The sequence below is a fragment of the Streptopelia decaocto genome, assembly GCF_964273445.1.
Source record: "Streptopelia decaocto genome assembly, chromosome: 5".
NCBI classification, from domain to species: domain Eukaryota; kingdom Metazoa; phylum Chordata; class Aves; order Columbiformes; family Columbidae; genus Streptopelia; species Streptopelia decaocto.
Genome location: NC_138659.1, coordinates 63,946,633 through 63,963,845, shown reverse-complemented (window position 1 = coordinate 63,963,845; position 17,213 = coordinate 63,946,633). Strand labels below are relative to the sequence as shown.

Sequence of the window (17,213 nt, the reverse complement as noted above, 5' to 3'; positions counted from 1 at the left end):
ATCCTGCATTGTTTCCAGTTTCCTCTGATTACTTCCAAGTAGATTACTAGGGGAGGCTTTCCTTAAAATAAGGGAAGTTGAAAGTGAGGAAATGCAATAGACTGCAAGTATATCAGGTTTGTTTGGCTTATGTAATATAAAAGGAAGCCTTCTGGCCACTAGAATGTCTGCATTAATGCTGACATGCAGTTTTCTGATGTCTGTTACTTCACATAAAAGAAAGGCTTATTGACAGCTTTTCTCGGGTGATTTCAAGGAAAATCAAATGTCTCTACATACAGGGGTTAACATCTTGAATAACATGAACCTGAACGTGGTTATGCTCTTATGGTGCACACCGATGAAAATCAGAAGGAAAAGGACTGGATAATTAATTTTCCTTTTTTTGTTTAATGTTATTTGGGTCCATGGTACTTATTTACCTTATTTGTATTAATAATATATTTATTTTACTGCACATATACTACCTGGAATATTTATAGCTATTTTCTTGAAGAATCATTTCAGTGACTCCTTTCGAATTCTAATTTTCTGAGACAATCTTTTTCATTATACAGGTTCTACAGAGTAATGATAATTCTTAATATAGTCCACCCTATTTATTAGACACTGCTAGATGCATACAATGCCAGTAGCTTTGGGATTTTCATTCATTCATTTTATTCGGCAGGAAATTTAACACCAAATACCTGCAGACAGCTTTGCAGGAAAGTAAAGGGGTGGTGTTCTTTTTTGTTATTGTTTTATTTGGTATGACAGGTTGATAAATGAAATGTGATCTGTAAAGCAAAGTGACTGGGATGGATGTGGAGCAGCACGGCAGCAGGGGACAACTGGACAGCACCGACTAAGGGTGTGATGCTGATGGCTGTTCATGGTTTTCAAGGTTCTGCCAAAGGCAGGAAGTTATTTTCTTTTGCTCCCAATAAAGAAGTATCAATAGTTCTAAGTCAGGTATCCTGGTAACTACTATTTCTGTTTTAAGCAGTGTCTTTTGTATATAACATCATTGTTACCTATCTTCAGCTCTTTCTATTTTCTGTTGTGTTCTATTGTGTTCTAGCTTCATGCTAACACACCTGTCGTTGTTATGGTCCATATTGTCTTTCCAGAGAAGCATTTGTGCAGGAATCTGTTATTTCTAAACTATACACAGAACTGCAACTCGGCTGTTTGGCAACGGGTACTGTGCTTACCCTCCCTCCCCCCATTTTTACATTCTTGTAATTAAGACCTCCCCTATTGTATCTCTGTTGCATAGATGACAGCCTCATTTCACCAGCCCTCAGCATTTTGTATCACATATTCAGTGGGATGTTTCTGAAGGCCACCTTGAAAAATCTTCATATTATATGGTTTTTGGTTTTGTTTGTGTTGATTTTGGTTTGGTTTGGTTTTTTCCCCCTAATTTCTTACTGTAATTTCGGGTAAAAAAGAGTTAAAGCCAAAGTTAAACTTCTGAGTCTTTTGTCATCATTGTCATTGTTGTTATTTTGTAGTTTGTGGATTCATGGTTTATTGTTTCCATGTTGTAATAGGAGGGATTATCTAGTGGTTAATTCCCTTGGACCTGGGAATTTTGAGTGTACCTTTCTGGTCTTTTTACACATGTTTTATGTATCAGGATAAATTTGAATGGTTGGTTCTCTACCAGCAAAATGAAAAAATAGCACTGCCCTAGCTTACTAATATGTTGTGGTTACACTCGAATTGAAGATGATGTGGTGCTTAGATGATGCAGTACTGAGTACTGTGATACTGCCCGAGTCCTACCTATTAATGCTAAAGGGATAAAAATTAGAAAATGTGTGTGGTTTTAACTTGTGTAAGGAGAAATAAAGAACCTAAAGTCTGCCTAAAGCTTTGCTCTTCATCCACATTGGGGTTAGATACCTTTGAAAGAGTAGCGTGAGCTTTATAATACGTGTTTGAAATTCTGCGGAGACTGTGTGTCTTTGAACACAGTTTAACACATTTCCCTCTTTCTTAAACATAGATTATTCCCTTAGGCATTCCACTTCACTATTTCCATGGTAAAGCATTTCAGTAATCAGAATGTTATTTCTCTACCTGAGACTGAGCCCTTTGTCTGTTAGTTCCTTGGCTGGGTGCTGGTAAGGAAGTTTTAGTTATTTCTGATTACCTTTTTGCTGAAAGGTTGGATTATTTGAGTGATGTGCATGAACTAATTAAGAAATTGCATTTCAAGTGAAAAGCGGGCTTTCTACATGGTTAGGAAAAAGCTCCTTATCCAAAGGAAACGGAAGCATTACCATCACCTAGCAAGAACCTTCATTTGAAAAATTAATCTTTTAAAATGATGGTGGAGATTTTAAGTTTCCTTTTTTTTTCAGTGAAATATATTCTTGTTCTCTATATGCGGAGATACCCAGTGATGATGCGATTTGGAATGAAGGATGAAGAAGTTAAGTCAGCTCCCTTTTCTTTGTAAAGTCTCTCCTTGTGACTTAAGGGCATCCCCGCACAGCCAGGATGTGGAGCAGGGTTTTCAGATCGGCCAGTGTTACATGTGCATAAATAATCTTTGGGGCAGCTGTTCCCCGACCAGCCGGCGTCCACGAGGAGGTTTCACAATACTGTTTTGTATGTTTGTCCTTGTCTGGTTTGCACATTATGTTCTGGTTCAGAGAATGTAAGTTCTCTGGGACAAATGCTTTCATGCCTATCAGTCAGATCCTGCCACACAAATGGGGATCTTAGCTCTATTGTGATATAAATAATAAGCTTAATGCTTAATGAACTTATGGGAGAAAGATATCTTTGTTAATTATTCAATAGCCTTATCTCTTCCAATAAGATGCAGCAAAGCTCCCAGCAAATATCTGAAACTTCCAACGAGGTTTCTGGTAATGCTGAAGTGGAGCGGAGCCAACATACCTTACGGCAGGCAGGAAAAAATGGGGGTCAACATTTGCCTCACTGCCCAGAAAGTGGGGGGAAACGGTGAAGCATCCGAATGGAGAAGCAAATCTGCTTTGTAGCCATCCTTTAAAGACTATCTAATTCTTAACGCAGTTTTATATTTGGGACGTAACCGTCCTTTTATTAGATCAAGATACAGCTGTTTGTTGCCAGTGTTCTGAGCTGAAGCTTAGGCATCACAAACTTCTGCATTAGAATTTAGCTGAGTGGATGAAATGGATGCAAAATTCCCTTTAATCATAGTTTTTGTGAATAGTCTGCAGGTAGGACTTGTAAATACTTAGCCCCATTTGACTCAATTTTCATTATTTTGGTCTTTAGCCCTTTTTCCTGAGCTGTTTGAAAACTCCTTCAAGTCCATAGGTAAGACTTCAAAAGCGAAGGGCAATAGTTGGCTGGCTATTTGTTAGCAAGCTATCTGCAGTGTTTTTTTGGCTTTAAAAGGGTATTAGGCAACATGCCACACATGATTTTGAGCTCGTTCTTAGGGAATATCCTACAATTTCACGCAATATGTCAAAGCTACATAGTAAATATAGGTATTGTACAAATGCAGATAGGCTTTAGAGCAAGACACTGAGCCCAGTTTTGCCTTATGGGATACACACAGTATCCATAAACAGTGAATGCCCTGGGGAACTTAGGCTCAACAATTTTGGTTTTGAACATGCATTTTAAAAATAAAGCTTAAAAAATTCTTTGTATGATTTTGAACCTTAAAGGTTTAATATTATTTTGTGCCATAACACACAGATTTTTCTGGTTTCATGGTTCCTGGTTTATGTCCTAAGAATACAGAAACACTCATTTCTGTGGCATTCAAGCTCGCACACCTATGTTCAGGTACTGGAGATTCAGTTGAGGATTTTGGGGACCTAAGGGGCTCATTTAGTCCCATATTTCCTTCTTTGGTTTGCCATAGAATCAGGACATACCACAGACATCATTGTGGATTGATTTCAAACACTGATTTAAATCACTGATTTTAATCATGGTTTACGTGAGAACCTTGGAAACCTTGATTAGAATAATGGATCATAACCTTGTTTTACATTTAGATTTTTAATTACGAAAGGCTAATTGATGAGCTTGAGGATACCCCATATTTATACACATTTAATTAAACTGATATAGCTCTGCATAAATTAATCATATTCTTTAACATCTATATTTTGTTCACTAACGACTGTTTTTGCTCATCATTTATGTCAAGCTCTATTTGAATGGAAATTGAAATGCAATTAGAATGTATAAAATAGCATTGTGGGTTTTTTTTAATTTCAGAAAACTACCTGAAATGTGTTAAACACATCAAAAAGGTAAATTCATTACAATTTATTTTAATTCTGGGACAGCTGATTTGTCAAGGATATGTAGCTTATAAAACTGTTTACTTTGGATCATAATGTCCTTAAGGATTTTAAAAGTGGCAGAACTTACAGTATGTGAATTTATTCAAAGGTAGGAAAAGGAGAGCAAGTTTATTGTTTATTCTCTGTGTTTTCAGACCTCATCTGAATATTTTAAATTTAAAATGCTGGTTTTAAGTGAAATCCTTTTGTTTGTTTGTTTTTTTATATATATATATATATATAAAAATACTGATATGTACATATATCAGTATTTAATTCCCCTTTAATCTAGGGCAACTACATTTATGGCTTAATATATTGAGCATACAGTGGTTCTAGTGTTTTACCCTGCCCCTGCTTTTAAGAATAAAATAAGCAAATCAACATGCATGAAATGGTGCAAACCCAAGCACAGTTCCTTTCTGGCAAAAACCATTAGATTACACCTTGATACATCCTTCCCATGATACTGACCCGCTTTTGTGATTACTTCAAGGAGATTTACTCTTTTGAAGAATTTTGCAATTTTTGAGGTGTTTTCGTAATTTGAATTGTTTTCTTGGATTCATTATAGTCCTCACTTCTGTTTCCTAACAGTGGCTAAATTACTTGAGTAGCCTTCCTTTACTCAAATGGGTATTTTCATTGCTTTTTTTATAGTAAGTTGCCTTGGATGATCCTCAGGAGGAATATGAAGTGTTGTTATTGACTGACTTTGGGGTGATAGAGACAGGGCAGGAGCTGTATAGAGAATACAGTTGTTCCAAGGCAGGAAGTTTCTGAATTACGAGTCTTCTATTGAAACATATCCCTTCACAAAAATACTGTTTTTCAGGAAGGTATTTTCAGTCCAGTTTACCCTTTTGTTTTTATTTTCCATTCTTTTGTGTTACATGTAAATTAGGCAAAACCAACTGTAAATAGACTATAGGAGTGTATTGGTTTTTACTTCTCTAAGCGTAAGCCCATCTTGAACTTGGAATCAAAATAGGTCCATGTCCTTAGCTTTTGCCAGAGAGCTACTCATCAAAAGGTAATTCCAAAGAACATTCTGGGGGAAGTGCAAGGAATTGCTCAGGAAAACACAACCGAAGGCGATCCCTGGAAGATAAGAGGAATTGTCACGTTCAGCAAGCCTGCCAGATAGTACATCAGGACTCAGAGGTCACTTTAAAGGAATATGAAAAATTAATTAGTTTTTAGCTAGGTCTTTAATTGCTGTGACTTGTCATGGCATAAAAACCTTCCTAAAAGTTGCCGTATCTTTCATTCCTGTTGTCAGAGGTTGTACCCTGTTGGAATTGCTTGCTTTCCAAGAGTAACAGTTGAAAATCACCCAAAATAGTCTGCAGATGAAGAGACACAATGTGCTTTCCATGAGCTGGGTATTAAACAGTGAAGCTCGTTTGTGAACCGAGCAATTCAGTAGTGGTACTGCGAGATGGAATGGTGAATTTGAACTTGATTGGAACTCAGAACTGAAGTGCGGTAAAAGAAATAACAGGGTAAAGAGGAGTCTCAGCTTAGATATACCTGGCTGTGGTTTATCCATCAGAGTAGTTTTACAGCTGGGGGTGCTAAGCTAGAAAACAAAACCAAACAACCAACCCAGCCTTTATCTTTCATTTATGGGACAATTCAAACTCTTCTCTTAAATAGTGTGTAGCGTGTCTGCTGTTTCTTCCTCTTCCTATTTCATTCAGCCTTTGGTTTTGAGTTCAGGTACCTGTGTGAAAGATGGGCTTGAAGACAACACTGAGGCTGATCTTATGGAAAAAGGCCTCATTGGTTGTATGTTGCTTGCAAGGACAATTTGCAGGAGTAACAGGTTAAAAGATCAGTTGCTTTGGCTTCCTTTGGGAAAGAGGTGTAGAAAGATGTGGGAAGAAGGGAAATACTGTTTCCTTTTCCTGTGTAGAACATGAACACAAATACTTACCTCAAAACAGAGGGGAAAAATAAAAACTCCTTTGATAAAATAATGTCATATTAACTAACTAGATTTGGAGAAGAGCATTCATCTTTGCAAATCAATTTAAATTACATTAGATGATGCAAGAGCTATTTACAGTAACGATATATCCAAGATGTATGTTAAGCAGTTTCTTAAAAAGGCGGGTCAATGTTAGGCACTCGTAGGCGGTTAACAGGGACCTGTGTTGTAAGCAAATAATGCCAGTTCATGCCATTATGATTTCTTTACATATTTAATCAACTAAAATAGTTTTATTTCCTTAAGTATTTATTTCGAAAATGTCCGTTTTCCCCAACTTGCCGTTTATAATAAACTGTGGCAGCTATACTCCCCTTCCCATGGGGAACTGACTTCCCTCCATTGTATGTACCCGGCCTCTTATTGTTAGGTTTCAGGAGTACAAGGCTGCCCGCATGGGTTTGTTTTGCCTTTAGCAAAAGGGCAATAGTCCATTTTGTTCAGACAAACATTTCCCATCCTTAAACTGGCAAAGAGGAAGGGTCTGGCAGCAGATTTCTTTGCAAAATTGAGTTACACACTCAGACCTGAATCCTGGATGTAAAATTCCCAATGCTGCACGTCCTTCTCTGACTCGCAGAACTCATCGCTGCCCCGATGATCAAATGGTTGTGCTTTAGTCTTTGGAAGCGTTTATTGTATTGTAAATAGACAGAGTGAGGTTGTATTTTTAGCTTTGACAGAAATATCCTGATGATCTGGAAAAGCCTGTGTGATATCATCAAAACATTTAACTTTAAAACAGAGCTTTGAAAGGCATTGGCTGATCTGTGCTTAAAGGGTGACTGAGGAAAAACTCTGATCTTCATAACTCTATGCGAACTTTAAACTGTGCAACCTTCAAATTGCCACAGGAGAATTACTGGGATGCAGGTTGTTTTTCAGGGTTGCTGAGAGTTATTTACAATTAGAGATTTCTTGGCCTTGACTCCAGTGATATTTGCCTTTTCCTTCACTTCCAAATCACTGTTCCTCATAGCTTGCTCTTTAGGTCCAGCTGTGTTTGACAATGTATTTCTGTGTAAGTGCAATGAAAACCTGTTTGCTGATGGTGATAATAATAATGCCCCTCATTCTGCCCTGCTTTACCTGTTTCAGGGCAGAAGCCTGCTGGTGCTGTCTTTATAAAACTACTTTATCTGTGTTTTATAGTAAGGGGAACAGTAACAAAAGGAGTATAAAATGTGACTCACAGGGGTTGTGGCAGCTTCAGACTTTATCTAGACATGTGCTACTAATGGCCATCAGGATTGAGAGGAACTTTTTGGTGACTTAATTATGGATCATTAAGTCAGACTGCAATTAACTCTGCTCACTGAGCAGAGTTAACATGCTCGTGTAAAACTGTCCCTGCACGTGACTTTGCATAAGCATGTTCATTAGGACTAAAGCAGGGAGAGGTGATTTCCCTTTCTTCAGTTACATGGGTTGAGCAGAGAATGTGAGGTAAATGTATATTTGCTGGTGAATTTTCAAAGCGATGGAAACGGGAGCGGGTGATGCCGTACGCAGTGTGCTCAGGGTTAATCCAGCTGTATCGCCTGTGCGGGGATGGGGGCTCCTGCTATTGGCTGAGCGCAGGGGAGGGAGGCAAAGGAAGAAAATCCACCACTTAATTTAGGCAGTGACGAATGGGTTGCTGTGCAGGATGTGTCACTCCTGGGTGTCTGGGGTGATGCAGACGCTAAAAAGGGAAACACATTTTCTCCTCATATCTTTACAAGCAAGGTGTCATGGGTGGCAGCTCACCCTGGGCTGCATCTATTTGTGAGGCTACTTAAAGTGCTTGAGGGGTGGAGGTGTTAATCATCCATAATATTATCATGCTGTGCTATTTTCCCTTGTCCTGCCCCCCCCCCCCCACTTTTCCCTGCTTTTGGGCTGGCTGACTCCACATTACAGCCCTTTTGATCAGGCATTGGTATTTGCTTTTGTATCTGGACACATCAAATATGACACCCTTCTGGACTATTTTCTTCCAGAGCTGTAGCTTAAATACGTTAGGATATATCTTCAGACTGAGCAGGCCTAGCCAGGGTATGTGAAAGACACAACAGGTATGTTTAAGCATCTCTGACAGGGAATCATGTAAGAAGCTTTTGCTTGGCTAAAAAATGGTGCTGTCAGCTAATGCTGTTATGAGAGCAATTTCAATTTTATACAATGTCTGAGCAAGTGGATGTTGCCTGTAGAAGCTGCAGCTGTTGGCGTCACAAGCAGCCCAGGGAGGCTCCACCGTGATCTGGGTAACTACATGTCCAGTGCTCTCAGATACAATCCTTTTCCCCTGCTTAGGATGAATTTGGGGGAATACATTATCTTACTGACATTCCCGGATAACCTTATTCCAGTTGGGTCCTTATTGAGGTCGTACTGCAGTGTTTTGATTGCGAGATGGCTGTCATACAGCTGAAGATTCTGGTCATGGACACAAAACATATGAACAGTGTTACTTCCTATTTCTTCTGAGAATCAGTGCTGTCATCCTTTAGCTCAAACCTAATTGCACCTAATAGTGTTTTTCGTGGTATGCTTTTCTTTAGATCGTAAGTGCATATAGGAATGGCACCGCTCACTCTGCACTTTAACCAGTACACTGCACTTTCTCCTGTTCGTTATCCTGGCACAGCTGAACGTGTGGATGTGCAAGGAATGGGAGTAGGGAGGAATCTGGGTTATAAGACACAAAAAAACCTCAAGGTCAAGGGTTCCAGTCTGTCAGACCCAGGTATGAAGCTGGAGAGAAATGTGGTGGGAACCATTGCACAAAGTTTCAAGAAGCGTTGTCAGATTTTTTAGTACAATTCAGCTCTGGCCTGTGGTTGTGGACCACTCTGTCACACCTCATGGCCCTTTTATGTGCAGTGTGTGCTGGTTAGAGGTAAGGCCCATGCAGATTGTGCTTAGTGTGGTAGTGAGATCCTGCCTGCATATGCTGTGTGCTGCTGACATTCAGCCAGAGGCTTTAATGTCTCTCATGCAGGCCTGAGATCATAAATGGCTTTTATTTGTAGAATTTGGCTGAACAAATAGTCTTTTTTTAGCTCAGCCCGGCCTTATTTGCTTTCTATTTTAAGAGATAATGATAATTGCTTGCTTTTCATGTATATACCCAACCATTTTGCCAGAGTTAAAATCAGGTTTAGTTAAAAGCCATCTCAGCCTAAGATGACAGTACTGGGCTATTAGCTTACTTTGATTCCAGACATAAAACATATCTGTGATATTAGCAGAATGGAAATAATGATGTTAATTTACTCTTGCAAAACACTTCAAGGAGTCTAGAAAGAGTAAGTAAATGTCATTGTTGCTATAGAATAGGAAAAGCATGTTATCAACCCCTTGTATCACACATGAGCACAAGAATAAGCACAGCAACACCACTTTTGGCTTACGAAGAAGCAACTAAATAGGTAGGGATACTTCATGGATTGCTGCTTCCTCCAAAGAGGTGGTTTTGGCACCAATAAAGATACTGGACTAGGTAGACCTTTTGTGTAAAGTGATTTTTCTATTCTGACTGCTTCAGGAATTCAATTAGAAACAAAATACCTGCGAAGCATAGAAGTTAGAAGCATATCTGAGAAATTTCAGCTTCACAGAAGCAGATTTTTTGAGGGATTAATGTAACAGGGAATGTGTCCCGGTTTGGCAGGACAGCAGGTCAGGAATGTGGAAGCTGGCACACCAGGGAAGGCAGCAGTGCTGGGAACCTGAGGAGTGGGTGCTGTTTAGAACTGCAGTTCAGCACCCACTGAGACTGGAGGAAAGATCCCATTTGTTGCCACACTTGGGAGGCAAATCGCAAGGTTTCATATTTAGCATAAGAAAAATAGGCTGGAAGTGACCTCGAGAGGTGATGTAGTATCCTCCCAAAACCGAAGGCAAGATCAGGGTACCAAAGCCACCCTGGCAGATCTTTGCTTCTCCCCTCCTCAGCCTCATGCTGGGAATTCTGGAGCCTCCTTGGTGACCTTGTCCAGCCTTTGCTGTCGATACAGAGTGGCATGGAGCCTTGAGCTGGCACTGAAGAGCAGAGGGATCCATTACATGGTGTCAGTCCTTGTCATTTTATCATTTCAATTTGCAACATTTGTCCTCTAGAGTAAAGTCCTGGTATTAGGTCATCTCAGGGTTGTTTTTCAAGTCCAAGTCGTGTCAACAGCTTGTGACTTGCATTTTATCACAAGGTACCATGGGGCTTAGCCCCCCCCCCCCCCCCCCTTTTTTTTTTCCAAGGGGTTTGAGAAGAGTAATGCTGACAGAAGGAGGGACAGGCTGCAAATGGTGACATGGATAGCAGGAATACACAGAATTTATAATATTTGGGCCTCTCTTGGCCCGTTATCCAGCAAACAAAAGTCAAGCTTTCTAGTGTCAAAGGGAGTGACTCTCATTATCAGTTGTGATAATAAGCTTGGACTTGCCCTTTTGCAAAGTGCGGGGTAGCCTGGGCTGCAAAGCCATGAGGAGATGAAGCTTTTCAGGCTGTATCTGTTCTCTCAGCTTGAGCAGTGCAGCCAGGACAAGCTTTTCCCCAGGATGAGCTGAGCTCTAAGTGCCAAGATCTCTCTGTTCCTCTTGGTCTCTGTTGCTTTTTGTTGACGTTTCAGTCACGTGGAGGGGATGTTACATTCGCCAAAGAAACACAGAGTTTGGGGATAATAAAATATGGAAAATGCTTTGTTCCAGGCTGTCTCCTCTGTGGCTCGTGTGTGTGCCTCAGCTGATGGGCATTCCCTTTCCGCTTCACTGCTCTTCCAGGCCTTCCCTCCCCTCGGTCCCTCTGTCCCCCCGGGCTGGGCACAGAACTGCAGCACAACCCTGGCAGCTCAGCGCTCTCTGCCACATCAGTCTCTTCAGATCTTACCATGTGCTGAATTGCCTCTTACCAGGAAATTTCTCCTGAGTATTTTAGGTTTGAATGGGGAGGAATGGGAGCTTGGGGCCGAGCCAAAGATTTGTGATGTGACATGAGACATTGTGGCATCCTCTGGCACAGAGGGCGTTCAGTGCTCCTGGCTTCAGGTTTGCGTTCTGCCATCAAAGAGCCTTTCAGAATCGCGGTGAAAAGCGAGTGTCAACTGCTAAGATAGTACCAAGATCCCTGAGCGAGAGTCCTTGTGCCCGTTAGAGACCATGAAAACTACAGTTTCCCACGGCTGCAGGTGGAAGACAATCTGCCCTGCCATGCAGCCTTGGCTGCTGTCACCCTGCTGTCACCCTGCTGTCACCCTTGCCTTGGGCCCTCCCTGAAAAAAGGTCTGTCCCCCTGGTGCCGGCTGGGCTGTGTCACCGCCCTGTGCTGGGTGGACACGCTGGGCTCTGCTGCCACCCGACGGGGACATGCGGATGGTGCTCGCTGGGGTCTCCTTGTTCAGCTTCGTCTCAGCAGTCAAGTTCTCGATAAAAGCAAAATGAGAAAGAACAGCGATTGCTTTAGAAGGTGGGAACTTCTTGCAGTGATGATTTTTGTAGCTTGTTTGTAACAAAATGTGAAGTTTGTATGGAGCTTGTCTGGCAGTCTTTGAGTCATAAACAGTATAAAAGACAAAGGAGGTCTTCTCCCTCTGCTACTGAATATATCTATAGTGACAAAGATTGAATCTGAGAATTGTTTGAGGAAGGAAGACAAACATAAATCTGCACTACTATATAATTCTCCCCTATGGTCATCAAGGATTGCAATGGGTGGCTGGTTAATGAGAGTTAATGAACCAAGTAACTGACAACAAATGCATTTGTTTGTTTATTTGCAGATTGTGCTGGTTGTGGAAGAGACATAAAAAATGGCCAAGCATTGCTAGCTCTGGATAAGCAGTGGCACCTCGGGTGCTTTAAGTGCAAGGCCTGCGGGAAGGTCCTAACCGGGGAATACATCAGCAAGTAAGTAACCTCTGTGTCTCTTCTGCACTCTTGGCATGAGCTCTGGTTGCCAACGGAGAAGAGTTTGCAGCAAAGTACACCTTTCAAAATCCAGTTTTGACCATCTTTCCATATACGCCAAAATCTTTGTTCCCAGTGAAAGCTGAGTTGGGAAAGGAAACTGAACTGAAAAGTGTAACTGAAAGGTGTGTTTAATGATATTACTCTATATTTAAGACCAATATATGATAGACGGGGGTGTATGTTTCCACAAAGGATTAGGTGAATTGGTGCATGTTTTCTGTATTAGCCACATAAAGCTTTGTGACATTTTGTTCTCCAACATGTAATTTTGAGGCTAAAAAGTAGAAAGCTATCCATTGCTTGCCTTTGCTAGAGAATAGAGTAAACGCAATGATGTGATTGATCTGATGCTGTGTTTCACATTTCCATGTAAGAAACTAATGAAGAGGTTTTTGAGTGGAAGGAACTATAGAGGAAGTGAATGGGGACAAATGGTGTAATGATGAAACAGAGGGAATGAAGATGCAACTTCTGTTTCCCCTTTAAGCATATGACAATGAAAAAAACTAGAAAAACAATGTATGTTTCACAAACATGTCATTAATGGGTGTATAATATTTAATAAAAAGTAGCATCTGTAATTTCTCAGAAGTTTAGTGTCTGAGAAATACTCCTAAGCTGACTAGTGTTTCCACTTTTACTATATATATATGTTCCTTTTCATACTAAAAGACTAAATAACTTTATACTTAAAGGTAACTGATTATACTCTTGCAGACTACCAAAGACTTTTGCTGAACTAAACAAAAACTACCTGCCTATGGTAAAGATGTGATCTCCTCTCATCCCACTCTCATTCCACTGATTCCCTAGAGTTGCACCACCTGTAGGTGAAGAGAGTCTGTTCTAAAGAATGAGATTTACTTCAGTGGTTTCTACTGGATGCTTTTTCTTGATGGGAATTTAAAGAATAATCCTAAGAGGCACTAATGAGAATATGATGTTTTTTTTTTCCTTCTACTACAAAATATTCCCCTTTAATTCCCTCCATTTGCCTATTGCTGTGTGTAAGAGTTCCAGACTGAAGACAAGTGAAGAGTATAAGTCATGCTGTAACCCATTTATTAAACCATGATTTGTAATTTGTGGATTTTTGTTTTCAGAGATGGTATTCCTTATTGTGAAAAGGACTATCAAGTTCTTTTTGGAGTCAAATGCGAAGCATGTCACCAGTTCATTACTGGGAAAGTCCTAGAGGTAGGTGTTATGTCCTCATGCAACTGCAGAGAATACAAAAATTCTCATGTGAAAGTTCTGCTGATTTTTAGAGCAAAGGTTCTAATTTTCAGAAATATTTTCAGTGTTTTAGCTTTGCACTCATCAGGAAAAGTATGTTATAGGGAATTAATTGCACTGCTTTCTATAGATCTGTGGTTTCTATGTTTCTCTTTTAATGGTGATCTGCTAAGTCTACTGCACTGCTTGTTCTGCGCTAGATCTGACATATTTGCAGAGGTAATTTATGTATTAGAATCACCTTTGGCAACTGCAAGTTTGCCAAAACTTAGGGCATGAGATTTCTCTCTCAAATGAGGCCACATGATCTGAATGATGCTGAGAAGGTGAGAGAGAGAAATATGCTGGAGAGGTAAGTTATATGATCAGAAACAAGAAGGCGGAAAAATCTGAAGCATCTCTTTTGTTGGCTCTTAGTTGGAGTCCTCAGCATTACCATTGAAATCGGCCAAAACTTTATAGATGTATCTCTTGTCAGTACTGATCTCCATCTCCCATGGCTTTGATGAGTCCTCTTTGAGCTGGAATCCTTGAACTCTGCATGGATTACTCTGTGCCATCACTGAAATGTTTAGGGGGCAAAAATGCGGAGGACCTTCCTTGTCACACTATCACGGAGATAATGAGAAGCAAAGCTGTTATCTCCTTTCCCTGTAGGAAACTCTGTTTAATAGAAAGAACCTAAGCTTTGAGCTCAGGTCTGGAGCTGGGCTGTATGGCTTGACTCCGGATTTAGTGGTTTTTTTAATAGTCCACTTTCCTTGTAATAAATAAATAAATATAAATAAACCATAATAAAGTTTGTGGAAGAAATGGAGCACCACGAAGAAATTCAGGTACAGGTGCATTTTGTGAAGAAGAAACTGCAGGTACTCTATGTTTTACAGTGAATAACAGAAAATAAATGTGAACGTGTTATAAAAATCAGCTGGAATTTGCTAGTAAATGTGTATTACTGGTTCTGGTTTTAGTGTCATGTCTGCTACAGATAAGACTGTGTCAGCCCTCATATGAGAAGTTTTAGGTTTGATGTAAAGTGGTGACAACTTGTGGTTTTAGTTCTGGAGGTTTCTCTGGTTGAGTGTTCAGAATATTAACCAGATGGTAACCACCAGTTGAGGGACTCGGAACGTGTGTGGACACCTGGTGCATTTGTCACTGCATCTACTGGGAGTGCGGTTTTTAATGAGCCACGCTCTTAGTCTGCCTCCTTTGCAATGTGTATCTAATTCCTTCGGAGACCCACGTAGATAATTAGTGAGAACAGTCTGAGTTTTCACTTGAGTAGAAATGCTCTGTCTCTCACTTTAATCTAGTGGACTGCTACCATCTGCTTATCAATTCCTGTCTAAGTGATGAGTTTTCCAGTTTAGTACTGTGTATTGGTGATACCAGAGTTGCATTCCAGTGTGGGAAGCACTGCAGGAGAGAAGGAATTGGATTTGTGAGACTGGGAAGCGTAAAATAATTCTAAAAATATTTTAGATGCACATGATAAGTGCTCTAACCTGCAAATAATGTAACCTATTCAGCGGCATGGAGAAGAAAATTATAAACCAGGAGGTTATTGGAGTCTGTGGAGAGCTTGGGAATAAATGAACTGTTCCTATGTGGAGCCTGTTGTGTAGTGGATGTGAATATAGCAAGGTTGCACTCGGGTCACTTGTCCTAGCATCATTGAGAAAGAAACCTGGCTTTTTGAAAGGATCATAAACTTTATCTTTTCAGAACTGAATCACAGAATCACAGAATAGTTGGGGTTGAAGGGACCTCTGTTGATCATCCAGTCCAACCCACCTGCTAAAGCAGGTTCACCAGAGCAGATCACACAGGGTCGTGTCCAGGCGGGTTTGAATGTCTCCAGAGAAGGAGACTCCACAACCTCTCTGGGCAGCCTGTTCCAGGGCTCTGGCACCTCACAGGAAGAAGTTTCTCCTCATATTCAGGTGGAACCTCCTGTGTTTCAGTCTGTGTCCGTTGTTCCTCATCCTGTCACTGGGCACCACTGAAAGGAGTCTGGTCCATCCTCTTGACACCCACCGTGGAGATATTTATAAAAATTGATGAGATCCCCTCTCAGCTTCTCCAGGCTGAACAGACCCAGCTCTCTCAGTCTTTCTTCATGAGAAAGGTGCTCTAGGTCCCTCATCATCTGTGTAACCAAATTTATTGGCACTAAGCACAGATTAGTTTAATTGAACTAGAATTTAGCTGTCCATCACCATCTGGCCTGAAATTCAGGTTATTGAAGACATTGTGTCCTGGGCAGAAACTTGATGCAGTTGTTTTGGCCCTAAGTCTGGTTTCTCACTCCATAATTCTTACTCTTTGGATGACTGTTTATAATTAGAGGAAGAGACAACATTTTGCTGAAGCAATGAAACATGCCCAGCCTCTTGCAAGGATCTACCTGTTCTAAGAATCAAAATAAGATAAAAAAGAGAGAGATTTTTCTGCCCCTGCAGAATCAGAATGGGCTGATGAATTAGAAACAGACCCTTTGGATGGTTTTGTCAATACAAGGAAATATTAAGCATGCTAAGTTCTGGGTAAGACTAGAAGTTTTGCTTGAATATTTGCGGTTCTCGTTGATTATCAGAGGCACAACCCATAATAATACAGTAGATGGCAGCACTAGTTCTCAATACGTAACTAAGACCAACTTCTTGTAAAGCCTGTAGTTGAATTACTTATATGGTGCAACTCTGTCCTGATCTGTTTAAATGCCATTTAAAGGCTGAGTGCTATCTGAAAGGTACAGACTGGACAAGTCCTTAGAAACGTTCACCAAAAAATTAGTATTAATACTGTGTAGTCAGGGAGGCTGTTCAGACATTGGCTGAACTGCATTTCGGTATATATTAGCAGTCCAGATAGTCCATGTTTTAGTGTTCTCCAGGTATCATCTGCAGATGCAGAGAGACATTACAGCAGCTTCTGTCATTAGGTGGTGCTTGAGAAGAGCAGAAGGTACAGGTGAGCAGCAAACATTCAATAATCAGAGCAATTTATCAGAACCGTGGGTTAGTTTCTTGGCACATCCTTGAACCTGTTACGCTGTCAGAGATGAACAGTTCCAAAGGTACAGTATTTAATGCCCCTAAATTAGAGTAAAGGAATGAATAAGTCAAAACCTAAGATGAGAAAATGTGTCAGCATGTGTGTTCCGTTTGGGCAGGAAAGGTAGTCTGAAGGATGGGGTCAGAGCATGACAGAAATCCACTGGTAGTAACAGAGATGAGAGATCAGAAGCAGCCACAGAGCCATGGAAGGTGATTCCCAGCACAAGATGCCACAGGTCAGGGAGGGCTGCAGATCTGTCTGAGGTAGGAAAATTAACCATTTCCTTGTCTTGTACAGGAAATCACCCATAACCTCTCAGTACACCTGAAGTTTTAACTTAAATAAAGCTCAAGATTCTCACAGGAGGATTACTGTCTTCTGTTTTCTTTGGCAATGTTTCTTTGGCAAATGTGGGTGTTTTTGATGATTTGTATCATGCAAGTTGTCTCTTGTCCTGCTCCCTCTCTTGGGAAGGAAACCACGTTTTTGGTGTAAAGTAGCACAATTACAGGAACTGAGTAGGTAGAGGTTATGGCATCACTGACCAGCCCAAGTTATACCTACTAACATCTGGTAGGAAAAAAAAATCACTGATCACTATATTCCTTTTTATTTGTCAATAAAATAATTTGTTATGTCAGGAGCAGAGGACACTGTTTCATCATCTCCAGCTAAAG

The 17,213-nt window shown here is 40.5% G+C and overlaps 1 protein-coding gene across 27 annotated transcripts in view; it reads left to right on the top strand.

Moving 5' to 3' along the window:
- Positions 1-17,213, top strand: part of ABLIM1 (actin binding LIM protein 1) — a gene marked incomplete at its 5' end in the record, with an annotated part of 210,397 nt that overhangs the window by 123,619 nt on the left and 69,565 nt on the right. For all 27 annotated transcript variants that reach the window (XM_082052516.1, XM_082052514.1, XM_082052511.1 and 24 more), the window contains 2 exons: positions 12,048-12,174; positions 13,341-13,434. In XM_082052516.1, the coding sequence (XP_081908642.1) occupies positions 12,048-12,174; positions 13,341-13,434 (221 nt within the window). The remainder of the gene's footprint in view (positions 1-12,047; positions 12,175-13,340; positions 13,435-17,213) is intronic.